At 46.1% G+C, this 12,864-nt stretch overlaps 2 protein-coding genes across 2 annotated transcripts; both read left to right on the top strand.

Moving 5' to 3' along the window:
- Nucleotides 1–341: 341 nt before the first annotated feature.
- Nucleotides 342–7,538, top strand: LOC149325669 (uncharacterized). Its single transcript, XM_089565049.1, has 3 exons — nucleotides 342–967; nucleotides 1,051–1,092; nucleotides 6,968–7,538. Exons 1-3 carry the CDS (start codon nucleotides 859–861, stop codon nucleotides 7,120–7,122), a joined length of 306 nt encoding a protein of 101 aa, XP_089421175.1. The 5' UTR covers nucleotides 342–858; the 3' UTR covers nucleotides 7,123–7,538.
- Nucleotides 7,539–8,772: 1,234 nt separating this feature from the next.
- On the top strand, nucleotides 8,773–12,213 carry LOC149325668 (uncharacterized). The gene is made up of 3 exons (XM_089564361.1): nucleotides 8,773–8,997; nucleotides 11,104–11,263; nucleotides 11,816–12,213. The coding sequence occupies exons 1-3, from the start codon at nucleotides 8,773–8,775 to the stop codon at nucleotides 12,211–12,213; spliced, it is 783 nt and encodes a 260-aa protein (XP_089420487.1).
- Nucleotides 12,214–12,864: the final 651 nt, after the last annotated feature.

The following is a 12,864-nucleotide window of genomic DNA, read 5'->3' as shown; positions in this document are numbered from 1 at the left end:
GCTGCTATATTTCTTTACTTTTATTTTTTCTTATCACTTTGCATCGCCAGGCTGGCCTCCCGTAATAGGCAAACAAAAAAAAAAGAGAGAAAGAAATCATGTCTCATGCAGTCTCACATATTAATAATGCGCATGCGCTTTACGGCTTGGCGGGATCTTGCGAACTGATATTGCGGCAGGGCGTGTGTCCTCGTGCTTGGAACAGCCTAGCAGACGACGCTCTGCCTTCGTGCGCGTGCGCGAACTCTCGCCTTGTTGCACGCTTATCGCCGTTATAAGGCGCTGACCAGCAGTTCGGTCGACGCTCGCGCTATATTATTAAAAATCAGGGAGGCTGTACTTTGTTTTCCTGACATTAAGTTCTAACCTATTTGATTTTAACCAAACAGACAATTGGGATAACCAACTATTGGAGGCTGCTTGCAAAATATTACTATCTTGCCCTGAAAAAAATACGTTAGTATCGTCTGCATAGATTATAATGTTGTCTGCTGGATGAAGGTTGACGATATCATTAATATATAATAAGAACAACGTTGGTCCTAGAACGGAGCCCTGTGGCACACCAGACACAATCTGACCGATCCCAGATGAAATACCGTTAATGATAGTTGTTTGAGATCGGTTGTCAAGGTAGCTAGCAAATAAGGTTAAAGGAACGCCACGTATTCCATAACAATGCATTTTTTCAAGCAATATCTTGTGGTTAACCGAGTCAAACGCTTTCCTCATATCAAGGAATATGCCAACTGTTAGCAGTTTATTTTCTATGTTTTCAATTAGCTTTTCTTTGATTTCCAGTAAGGCGGCCTCAGTTGTTTTGTTTTTTTGAAATCCGTACTGTTGCTTGGAGATGACATGGTTTTTGTCGAGATATTGAGAATGTTTGCAGGATCCTACAAGAGCGCCGAAAAAAAGGTGCGGCGCTACGAGTTCACTTCAGCCCTAGAAAGCTCGGCAGTTTCTGGTAATTGAAATTCTCATATTTCTTTATTGATGAGAAATTATTTTGCATACTCAACAAGACGTTCATGTGCAATTCTTTTTTAGGAAATGAGGGCCACAACGATGTTGTACAGCTGCCGTCACCACGTAAGACATGAATTCTCATTTGTTAAGCCGCCGCGGTGGCTCAGTGGTTACGGCGCTCGGCTGCTGACCCGAAAGACGCGGGTTCGATCCCGGCCAAGGCGGTCGAATTTTGATGGAGGCGAAATTCTAGAGGCCCGTGTGCTGTGCGATGTCAGTGCACGTTGAAGAACCCCAGGTGGTCGAAATTTCCGGAGCCCTTCACTACGGCGTCCCTCATAGCCTGAGTCGCCTTTGGATGTTAACCGCCTTAAAACTAAAACACCATTTCTCATTTCTATTTAATGTAAGGTCGACATTGTGTTAGTTTTGATTGGGGATTTATGGTAGTATGCTTGCAAAATCTGGGAAAAAAACTCCACCGTAGCTAATTGCACTTGCAGAGAAATGGAACGTGCTCAGACTTGGCATCAGCTTTTTACATTTGCCATGCTCTCAGATCAGCAGTGAATCTGCGAGTAACCATTTCGTGGCAAACTCTCTTACCCACGTTAACAGTACTGCGAACAGGTTTCTATTAACATGACATATATTCCGCTCTCTGTGTTTGGTTTCGCCATGACAGTTTCTTTTGTGTCCTTAAATGTGCCGTATTTTCCAGTGTATAAGACGCACCCGCCATATATGCAGGCTGTAATTGAAAAAGTTGCTATATAAGACGCACCCTTATATAAGACGCACCCCAGTTTTCCCAGTTGGGCTAGTTAGGATCAATTAAACACGCTGGCGCGACCATCACGAAATTCACCGTACTTGTGAGAAATTCTTAAGCAACGCTAAGTGGTCGAAAAAGGCAACACTCACGCCATTCCTGCCCACGTTTTGGAAAAAAAGAAAGAAAAACGAAAAAACTCTCCCACATGTCCATAAGAACATTTTATTTCTACTTAAAACCTTGGAAGTCTTCACCTTCGGATGCGCTATCAAAAAGTTCGCCCATTTCTGGTGGCAACGCGACTGAAATATTCTCTTCGTACTACGTACATGGAGCAAACAAAGTGGCAAAGGGTGGCTGAAAAAAGAACGCCGGCTTTTCCTGGCTTGTCTTGACAATGGCGAGAAGCGTGATTGTCGTCATCTTTTGGCATTTCACATTACTTTTGCTTGGGGCCTCCGAAACGGTGGTGTGTTTGTGATCCCGGAAGTCGTCATCCCCGTCGTTTCATGATAAAGTTCACCTAAAAAAAGTTGCGCACGGTGGTCCCCGTATTGAAGTATTAACCGTGTTACAACCGCTTCATTGCTAGTGATATTTTTTCGGTAAAAAAGGCTTGAACATGAACCTGAGTAATTTCTGAACTCTCTAAAAAAAAACGAAAAATTCGCATATAAGACGCACCCTTGTATAGGACGCACCAGCAAGATTTTTGAAAAAAGCCGCGTCTTATACACCGGAAAATACGGTACCAATGCACCATGCTGGTGCATGAGAAATGTAATTATTGAAGTACTATAGACACATATTTAAAAAATTGAAAACTGATTTTTCAGGAAAGAAAGTGGTGCAGTAATTCTCTCGCATTTCGGTGGACATTCATAAGAGAAGGGATAAAGGAGGGAGTGTGAGAAGAAAGGAAGTGTTGCATTCCCAGTAAGCAGGCGTAGGCTTGACGAAACGGCTTTATTCACAATGCTGCATACTGGCAGCTCGAAAGAAAACTCCCCCCGAGTACAGCACATGACACGCATATATACATATACTCAGCAGCCCGGCACATGCGCAGAACAGACAGATATATCTTATCACACAGCGGTACACGCACGTGTCGCGCCCCAGATACCGACACAACACCTCCTCCCCTACTAGATCAAAAACGGTCATAGCCCCAACGCTCAGGGGGTCGCCTTTCCCGATTGCTCCTTCTTAATAAAATGGGTTCATTTTCAGATGGCAACCGGCCCAGTGGACTGGGTGCCACCTGAGGCTGCGCTGAAGGCATCGGAGGAGAGGCGACCTCTGATGCGTGTGGCAGGCATATTTCATTTGCAGTTGTTTTTTCATCATCAAGAACGGAATGTCGCAAATGATCAGCATGCACAAAACGCACTTTGTTTCCAATGACAACCAAATACGTAGTGGGAGACTTTACACGCACAATTTTGCCAGGACGCCAGTTCACCGAATCACCACGCACAGAGCGCACTAGCACCCGGTCACCAGTCGCAAAGAATCGCGGCTTCGCTCTTCGCTTATCTGCAGCCTGTTTCACCCTTTCGCTTTTCTCTGTCATTGCACTGGACAGTTTTGGTCTCAACAAGGAAAATCTGGTTCGTAACTGTCTTCTTAAAAACAATTCAGCCGGTGTCCTTCCGGTGAAGGTGTGCGGCGTTGTTCGATAACAAAATAGGAAGTTGTCTATTCTGTGCTGCAAGGTTCTTGTAGTTCCCTTTTCTCTGTCCTCCAGCAACTGCTTGAACAGTGCTGTCTTGGTAGTCTGTACAGCCCGTTCCGCCGACCCATTCGACTGTGGGTGGTACGGAGGGGTGCAAGTGTGCTTTACTCCATTTGCTTTCAGGAAGTTTTCAAACTCAGCGGCACGGAATTGCGGCCCATTATCAGTTACAACTTCAGCAGGTAGACCATGAGCAGCAAACATGGATCTTACAACTTCAACGGTTTTAGCTGCCGTCGTCGTTGTACACACCTTCACTTCCAGCCACTTGCAATAGGCATCAACTGCTAAAAGGAACATTTTTCCTTCCTTCTCCGCAAAATCGAGATGAACCCTTTCCCAAGGGTGCTCGCACACTTTCCAGGGAGCCAAAGGCGCTGATTGTGCTGCAGGTTGAACACTTTGACAAATGTGGCAAGTTCGCACCGTTCGTTCTAATGCTTCGTCGATACCTGGCCACCACACCATTGACCTTGCCACCATTTTCATCTTCGTGATTCCAAGGTGCTGCTCGTGCAGCAAGTTTAGTACAACACTGCGCAAACACTCCGGAATGATTACTCTGTTTGTCCAAATAATGCAGCCCGCTTCAATAGAAAGTTCGAAACGTCGAGCCCAGAAAGGCTGCAGTTCCTGAGAAACAGATTTTGGCCAACCATGCCATATCATGTCGCGAACCGCAGTTAGCAGCGTATTGCGCGTTGTTTCGCGTTCAATGTCTTTTGCCGTCAAAGGAAGCTCGTCAAGTGTAGAAAAATAAAAAAATGTCTTCAGTGTGCTCTGACGTTTCTGGCAAAGGAAATCTAGATAAGGCATCGGCTTGGGCAATTTCGGTACCGGGCTTGTGCGCTATCTTATAGCTGTAGTTTGCGAGGAACACAAACCAACGGTGCACCCTAGCAGTTGCCACAGCACTGCTTTTTCTTTTCGGGTCGAAGAGTACGGTTAGTGGTTGGTGGTCTGTCAACACCTTAAATGTTCTACCATAAAGGTAGTTATGAAACCGTTTCACACCAAAAACAATGCTCAAAGCTTCTTTTTCAATTTGGCCATATTTGCGCTCTGCAGGTGACAGTGACCGGGATGCAAATGCAATTGGTTTATCTTTCCCGTCCACGACGTGCGACAGTACAGCACCAAGACCATATTCGGATGCGTCACATGTTAGTTGTATTTCTTTTTTGACATCGTACAACTCCAGAACATGCTCGTTAGTCAGCATCTCTTTAGAAGTCTTAAAGGCAGTATCACATTGACGCGACCAGTGCCATGCAGTTTCTTTGCGCAACAAGTTATGCAGGGGTTCGAGAACTGTAGCCAGATTAGGCAAAAATTTTGAATAAAAATTGATCAAGCCCAAAAAAGCCTTTAGCTGGGTCACGTTTCCAGGTTTTGGTGCGTTCTTTATGGCTGCTACTTTATCAGCTGTGGGATGTAATCCATCTCTGTCGATTTCATGGCCCAGATATCGTATTCGTTGCTGGAACAGCTTACATTTCGCAGTGTTGACCCTTATGCCATGTTCTCTTAGGCGTATGAGCACCTGCTCCAATCGGTCATGACACTGCTTTTGATCTTTTCCCGCGATGACAATGTCATCTAAGTAGCAGGCTGTGCCAGTCAGCCCGTGTAGGACTGTGTCCATAACGGCTTGAAACACTCCTGGCGCGCAGGCTACGCCGTATGGCAAGCGTCGGAACCGGCAAAGGCCGAGGTGTGTATTGACGATGAGCAGTTCTTGCGCTCGCTCGTCTAATTCCAGCTGCAAGTACGCCTTCGACAAATCTAAAACTGAAAAAACGGACCCGCCTTGTAACATTGTAAAAATGTCCTCTGGTAGAGGGAGCGGGTACTGGTCAACCTCAATTGCAGGATTTACCGTGACTCGGTAATCACCGCACAGCCGAAGCTCCTCACCATTTTTCTTTGGAACAATCACCAGTGGTGTCGCCCAAGCACTGTGGCGCACCTTATATATGACTCCAGCTTTTTCCAAATTAGCCAATTCCTGCTCAACCCGTTCTCGCAGCGCATACGGCACTGATCGCGCCTTACCAAATACAAGGGACGCATTTTCCTTAACTACAATGCTCGTCTTGAACCCTTTTATCGAACCGTAGCCAGGCTCGAACACTTCGCGGTATTTCTCGGTCAAGGTCATCAAGGGCATTTCTTTCGTCAGTGGCTGCACATGCATCACTTCATTCCACCGAATTTTGATTTTACTCAGCCAGTTCCTGCCAAACAACGTAGGCATTCTGGCGCCTTTCATCTCTTTAACAATTACTAGAGGCAAGTGAAAACACTGATCGTAGTACTTCACTACAACATCAATTATCCCCTTGATATCAATAGGCGTGCCATTGTACGTAACCAGTTCGACGTCTGCTGGCCTGAGCTCGGTGTTTGGAAAGTGCTTCGCGCACTCTGCCTCCGACATTACGGAAACCGCTGCTCCTGTGTCCAACTCCATGGGTACGTTTTACCCATTTAACTGCACACTGACTACAATGGCAGGACTGGCCGCACGGTTGTCGGTGTGGCAAAGGGTCAGAAGTTCACTGTCCGACGATTCCTGCTCTAGTTGATGCACAACTGTAGTTTTGCACATTTTAGCAACATGGCCTTTCTTTTGACATTTGAAACAAACACTGTTCAAGAACGGACAACTTACAGGTGCGTGCCGCCCACCGCATCGTTCCCATCCTCGTCGCCAATTTGTTGCATTCCCAGTAAGCAGGCGTAGGCTTGACGAAACGGCTTTATTCACAGTGCTGCATACTGGCAGCTCGAAAGAAAACTCCCCCCGAGTACAGCACATGACACGCATATATACATATACTCAGCAGCCCGGCACATGCGCAGAACAGACAGATATATCTTATCACACAGCGGTACACGCACGTGTCGCGCCCCAGATACCGACACAACAGGAAGAAGGAGGTGCCGTAGCGCCCTGGGATAATTTCAGCCGACTGGGGATCTTTAACGTGTACTGACATCGCACAGCACACGGGCACCTCTTGCGTTTCGCCTCCATCGAAACGCGCCGCCGCAGTCGGATCACAACGTTCTTTTATGTGTCATAGGTATCTGCTTGATGTGACATTGTTTGTCACGTCAACTACTTGTCATGGAGGTGTCGGTTTTGATGGGTTTTGAATTATGAAGTCTTTGTACAGCCTGTGATTGAAACCAAATTAAAATATCTTTTCGGCCAAAGGAAGTGTTACTATTGCCTGGGGGGCATCTCTATATAACCAGGAATTTGTTTCTGAACTTCGTAATTTTGTGTCTATTGTGTTTTAAAAAGATCACCTGTATGAAAAACAGCCTGGCCATGCAACTGTTTTGTCCCTTCTCCAAAAATATCCTGAAGTAGCATTTCTGCATTCAATTAGGATAGAAATGTGACATTGTGGTTGTACACAGTAGTGTGTTCTGTACTTCCTGGATTGCGATCAATGACGCATGTTCATCTCCAGCCCCACTGAATCACGCTGGGGAGAGCGTGAACGAAAACAGTGCGCCACCCAGCGAGCTGGAGGAGTCGACAGCTGGGACTGTTGATGGTGAGATTTTCACTTTGTTTACTTTTGTGCAAAAAGAGAAATGCAAGCCAAACATGGGGACACAGTGAGAGGACAGAACAAATGCTGCTTGTCCCGTCTTTTCACTGTGTTCCTTTCTTTTAATTACACTCCTATTTTGTCTAGTATCAAGTGACACAACAAAATATAGAAGCTAGATCTGCTTTGCCTTAAAGAAAAACAGAGCAAATTTTAAATTTCTCATTGTACCTGCTGCTGCCGAGCAGCAGTCAACAGGCCCAGAAAGACCTAGAGAATATACTTATTCAGGAAGATATTTGCACGGAGTTCTCCTCAGTGGCTCTTGAAACGGTGCTAGGAGCACATTTCTAGTTTCAAACTATGTGCTTTGAAAGGGGTCACTCTGAAAATCATCACATGTATTTCTCAAAAACGATTGTATTGAACTGAAGTGGTACTGGAATTTACAACCTAGTACTTCCATTGCTTTCTCCTCTTGTGATTCATAGTGGAGTGGTTGTTGTGTGCCCTTCCCAAGAGCTGTATGTTGTGCTTTTGTTGGGTTCTTTTCGATCCTGGCATTTCTGTCGGCCTACATCACCACCAGGAAGCCACTCCTACGAATTGCACTCTACACAGTAGTCCCATGTTCTGTGCATTTGTTTCCTTACCAGCATAATTTGGTCGCTTGGTCGCGGTTGGTCAGCAAGGCCCATATTGTAATTTTTCATTGTCTTTCAAAGTATTTTAAAAGTTTACTGGTTGGAAGTCAATGCAGTGCCTTGGATGCAGCGAAATGTGCTTAAAAAGAAATTAATTGCGCTATCACAAAGCTCCCATAGAGGGTGCTGAAGGAGATAAGCAGCCAATAATAGTGTCATGCTCTGAAGGAGGACCTCTTGCTTAGGAAAGAACTGAACAGCCTAACTGCCTTGTGGAGCACATCAGCTGGCTCCTAGTCTTGTCTTGCCTGCAGCAAAATGGATGCGTGGTAAGAGATAAATGTGACCTTGTTTTATTTCTCAACGGTTTGGGACCTCCTGTGCCTAGCAAGAAATATTTGGTCCACCTCTTTGTTGCATTTCGCTTGTCAGCTAAGGGCTATAATTCCATAAGGGCTATCTTTGTTGCAGTTTTAATGCATTGATCCCTGCCAGCACTTGCAGTTAGAACAGATGTCTACCTCCAGCATTTTGGCCAATGTGGGTTTTGCCGTGAGCAATACTTTCCAAATGGTGCAATGCTATATTAAGGGCACAGGCCTGTTCTGCTTTCTCGCTTCTATTAGCACATGCTTCTCATGACACTGGAAGAATCCATTTGCGACTAACTGCTGCCATCTCTGCCATGGTGCAGTAGCAGTGGAAATGCCCATGAAGCAATGTAAAAATTGGCGAAGCTCATAGACTGAGAAGTCCTTTACACAACAAGGCTGCAGGTTCTGTGCTAGCTATCACACATAGAGCAGCTCCATTTCACCTAGGTGTTTGTCAGTGCATGGTGACATTTATGGCATTTAAATTAGGCTAGCAAGGAATAGAACATGAATTAGAAGTGTCCTGGAGGATAAAAACTTGGGGAAGTTTAGGAGCATAGTACAGAGTGTGTTGCTGCCTACTGTTAGCCTCATACTGTTCTTTATTGTACCTCAGTGCGCAAATGATATCATTGCGCCCAGGTTAACCCTGCTCTCACTGAAATTGTTGATTGCTTCAGTTTCAGCTACCCTGCTGATGCTGATGCGCCTGGTGCTGGAGGTCCGACAGCAGCAGCGCGACTTAATGCAGCGGTTACAAAGGCTGGAGGATCACGTGCTGCTGCGGTCGGACCGGCAGCTGGAGCAGAGGACTCGGCCAGTGTCCCCCTCGCCACCGCCTCCCACCCTTGCACTGCCCGCATTCTCCCCCGAGGAGTTGGACACTGTGGAAGCTGCCGTCCAGGACGACAGCGTGGCTGCTGGACTGGTGATTTAATGTTTCTGATAATTCGTGTCTGGAAAAAATGAATGCCTACTAACGAATTGCATGCATAATGTAATTCCGAGGTTTGTGAAGAAATCTTGAGCTCCAAGAGTATTTGCATGCCGTGCTCTGTGAATAACATGCTCTTCATAGATATAATTCCTACTGTTGTGCTGGAGTGTGCTGTCACAGTGTGTTTTGTTAATGTAAATGTCTTGTTCATGAAAGTTGCTTGCTGATATACACACTGGCTGTTTCAGTGAACATTTTAGGAATTCCTAAGCATAGGGAGCTCAAAATAGAACAAATATTTGCAGGTACACACGCACAGTTATGCAGTAAATTATGTCCACCACTGTTGAGAGATCGTTCCTCCAAAAAAAAAATTGTTTTCCCATATCGAACTTGCGCTTCTTTAGGAATTTTTGAGAGTGTTCACTGGAACGCCCTGTCGATTCCTTGTGTGGTGAGATTTACTGTTGGAAGCAAAAGTGGTACGCAATGCCCAGCCGGTAGCAGAGCTTGCAAAAACTGCATCACGTGTCGGGACAGCTGTTAGGGGACTCTCTTTATCTGCTCTTTGGCTCCTATCAATTTGTTGGGCTCAGTAGCAGTGCTGAACATGTGGCGCTCGCAATATTGCTTACGGCAAGTGCCAGTTGTCACATCATGTTTCAGCCACGCAATGCAAAGAAAATGCCACCTGCGAGACTGCTGTCGCATCAGAGCGTTTAGGCGAGAAGGAGCGCTAAACAGCAAACCAAGCTACTGATGCTGGTTCTGTGCGAAGCATTGCACCTGTCACATCTTGTAGTAGCTTGGTATTTGGCGGTGTCACAGGCTTTTTTGGGGCAGTTGCTCTCTGATGGTGTCACTCAATGTCATTCGATGCAGTTTTCCAGAGCTCTGCCGGTGGCCGGTCGTTGCATAACAGACTTGGTTCCAACAATTTTTTTTTCTCAGTGAAATATTTCTGTGATTACATTATTGTTTTACATCGATCAACAGCAAAAAAAATCCCCTATGCTTTTGTTGCCTGTGGCTGCCTTTCTTCGTATGTGTCTCATAACGAGCCCCTCATTTTCCTTACATTTGTCATTTATTGTTGTGCTGTTTTAATTTAGTTCAGCAGTGGACTTTGTAGCTAACGTTAAGGATGTTGTAAGGTCTGTTTTACAGGAAGCTGAGCTTTCGGTTAATATACTGTTGCATGAACTGCTGTGAACACAGCTGGAAGTTGGTCCTCTCTCAGCGCGTCTTTAATTTCGGCTAGGTTTCCCAAATAATGGGGCAGCTTTAACCCACCTCTTCCCTGTCTTTTGCACACATTATGCACATTTCATTACTTAATCTGCTGCCAAAAACAAGCAACATCGTTTAATTAAATGTGGTTGCTAAGCACGCAGCTTTACTCAGGTGCTTGGGGATTTAAATAAGCGCCCTTTGTATAGCATTAATTAGACTGCTCAATTTCAGGGTAGTGAGCCCCGCCATGGTGGCTCAGTGGTTAGGGCACTCGACTGCTGAACCCAAAGACTCAGGTTCAAACCCAGCCGTGATGGCCAGTTTTCCATGGAGGCGAAAAGCAAGGCGCCCGTGTGCAGTGTGATGTCAGTGGCGCATGTTCAAGACCCCACGTGGTCGAAACTTCCGGAGCGCTCCACTATGGTGTCCCTCATCATAGCCTGAGTCACTTTGGAACTTTAAGTTCTACAAACCAAATCAATTTTAGCGTAACGGCTGTGCAGAGAAAACACATCCAGCACATAGATATCTGCAAAAAGCATTATAGTTATAATATAATAATGTCCAAGATGCAAAGCATAATGGGTAGGAGTTGGCCACCTTTGATTAATCGCTAAAGTTTCCCTGCTCTTAGTAAACTGGGAAAAAAAAGAATGACCATATTGGTGGTGGTGCTTTCTGCTGGTAGCAACTAGTCAAGCTATTGTATCATACAGAAATTATGCATTATGATTGTAGGTACTCGCATGGGCTGTTGACAGGTAGTCACACAATTGTCTTAGCTATTCGATTCTGCTAAACTAAATGAAATTATAATTGATGTTTGCGCCTAATAGCTTGTGCACCTGTGGTGTTTCTTTTCAGCGAAAGCAGCTGGTCCGCCTGGGGGGCAAGGGCCTGAGGGAGGTGGGCTCCAACATAATGACCGCCATCATGGGGGTGGCTGTACAGAGGATGTACAGCCTCCATGGCCGCAAGGGCAAGTGGTCATTTATTGCCCTGAAGTTATGCAAGGTGGCAACAGGTATGTTGTTGCAGTAGCTTTTAACTGAATTTTAAAAGATTAGTGGAAGAACATGCACCAGGTTCTGCTGCGCTTTGTTTTCTTTTCTTCTTTTCAGTTGATACTTTACCAGTTTTCTTTTTCATTACAGGTGAATATTTTGTTACTGTTTTTATGGGGGTAGTCATCTGCAGTTTTCTTCCATGTGCATCTGAAGATATATGAGTCAGCAGATGCCTTTCAAAGAAAGCCCTCCCATCAGTCACATCCATCTCTTGTCATGGATCGTAGACGTGCCTTGTATCTGCCAGCCATTTGTGCTCCCATATGTTAGTAGTGCAAAGTGGTCGACCGTGATGTCGCAGCAGCTTTATACAGTTGGTTAGAAGAGCTTTCAGGTGGATTTTCGCCTCAAGTTGTATTTGGATACTGTAGTCCTTTCATTTTGGCACGCACTTTGAGTTAACATGTACTTGTGGCTTTTTCTGTTTTCTCTGTTGCTGAAATAATCTTGATTTCTGTTAACGAGCAAACTTTTTCTGCTGGCCTAAAATGAACGCTTATCTTATGCAGATGCCATCTGTGAGAAGACGGGGGCGGATGTGGTGGAAGCGCAGGGGTTTATTAGGAAGTGGTTGCCAGGTTCGGTGGACCGTGGCGGCGGACGCAAAAGGCGTTTTGCCGAAGCGTTTCTGCCAAGTACCGCTGCCGGCCTGGCAACCACTGCGAGCCCCTGTGCTTCAGCCCCCAGCACAGTGCCCTCCCTTCCCCAAGCGGCCCCCACCTCCCAGAAATCCTCCTCCCGCGCGGCCCTGGCTCCTTCCCAAGGTCCCGCCTCATGCGCGGCCCTCGCTGCCTCGCAGGACTCGCGCAACCGCGCGTCCCCAGCCACGGTGCCTAATTATTTAATAAATTGTTTCTCAGTTGGATTCTTTCGTTGCCTCATTTTGTTGTGCATGTGTATAGAATAGATGATTGCAGCTTTGCAATGCCAAAACCCATGGCTTTCCCAATGCGAACATTAACTGGAATGTGAATATTCGCTGAACTGGAAATGCAATGGCATAAACTTCGGGCAAGCGTTAGCAGAAAGGCTGAACAGTGGCCTAATTGTGGTATGTCAAGCCGGTGTTGGTAGAGCGGCTGAAAGTGGGTACAATAGCGGCATGAATGTCGGTTCAGTGTTGGTAGAGCGGCTGAGCAGTGGTCTGATAGTGGCATGAATGTCGGTTCAGTGTTGGTAGAATGGCTGAAAGTGGGTACAATAGCGGCGTGAATGTCGGTTCAGTGTTGGTAGAGCGGCTGAACAGTGGTCTGAGAGTGGCATGAATGTCGGTTCAGTGTTGGTAGAGCGGCTGAACAGTGGTCTGATAGTGGCATGAATGTCGGTTCAGTGTTGGTCCGAACATCAGGCCAAGGTTGGAAAAAGTAACTTTTTGCCCCAATGCCGACGTCGGTACGACTTTCGAGCCGGTTTTGACCAGCATTATGCCAGCGTCGGTCCATTGTTGGTGTGCTGCTTGGGTTGCTCATGCTCTTTTGATTGTCCCGGTACTCGCATGTATGCATTTTAGAAGCTATACATTCTGGGCAAGTTGGCAGTTCAGGCAGCGATGTGCGTC

Source organism: Amblyomma mixtum, chromosome 10, assembly GCF_055824585.1.
Source record: "Amblyomma mixtum isolate Tamu chromosome 10, ASM5582458v1, whole genome shotgun sequence".
NCBI classification, from domain to species: Eukaryota; Metazoa; Arthropoda; class Arachnida; order Ixodida; family Ixodidae; genus Amblyomma; species Amblyomma mixtum.
The sequence above is the reverse complement of the archived record's forward strand: the minus strand, read 5'-3'. Positions and strand labels throughout refer to the sequence as shown.

Excerpts from the sequence above, each read along its gene's own strand:
- LOC149325668 (XM_089564361.1), top strand. The coding sequence starts at position 8,773 with ATGCGCCTGGTGCTGGAGGTCCGACAGCAGCAGCGCGACTTAATGCAG. Across the intron at positions 8,998-11,103 it reads ACAGCGTGGCTGCTGGACTG|CGAAAGCAGCTGGTCCGCCT; the intron begins GTGATTTAATGT and ends GTTTCTTTTCAG. Across the intron at positions 11,264-11,815 it reads GTTATGCAAGGTGGCAACAG|ATGCCATCTGTGAGAAGACG; the intron begins GTATGTTGTTGC and ends TATCTTATGCAG.
- LOC149325669 (XM_089565049.1), top strand. The coding sequence starts at position 859 with ATGGTTTTTGTCGAGATATTGAGAATGTTTGCAGGATCCTACAAGAGC. Across the intron at positions 968-1,050 it reads AGAAAGCTCGGCAGTTTCTG|GAAATGAGGGCCACAACGAT; the intron begins GTAATTGAAATT and ends ATTCTTTTTTAG. Across the intron at positions 1,093-6,967 it reads TGTACAGCTGCCGTCACCAC|CCCCACTGAATCACGCTGGG; the intron begins GTAAGACATGAA and ends GTTCATCTCCAG.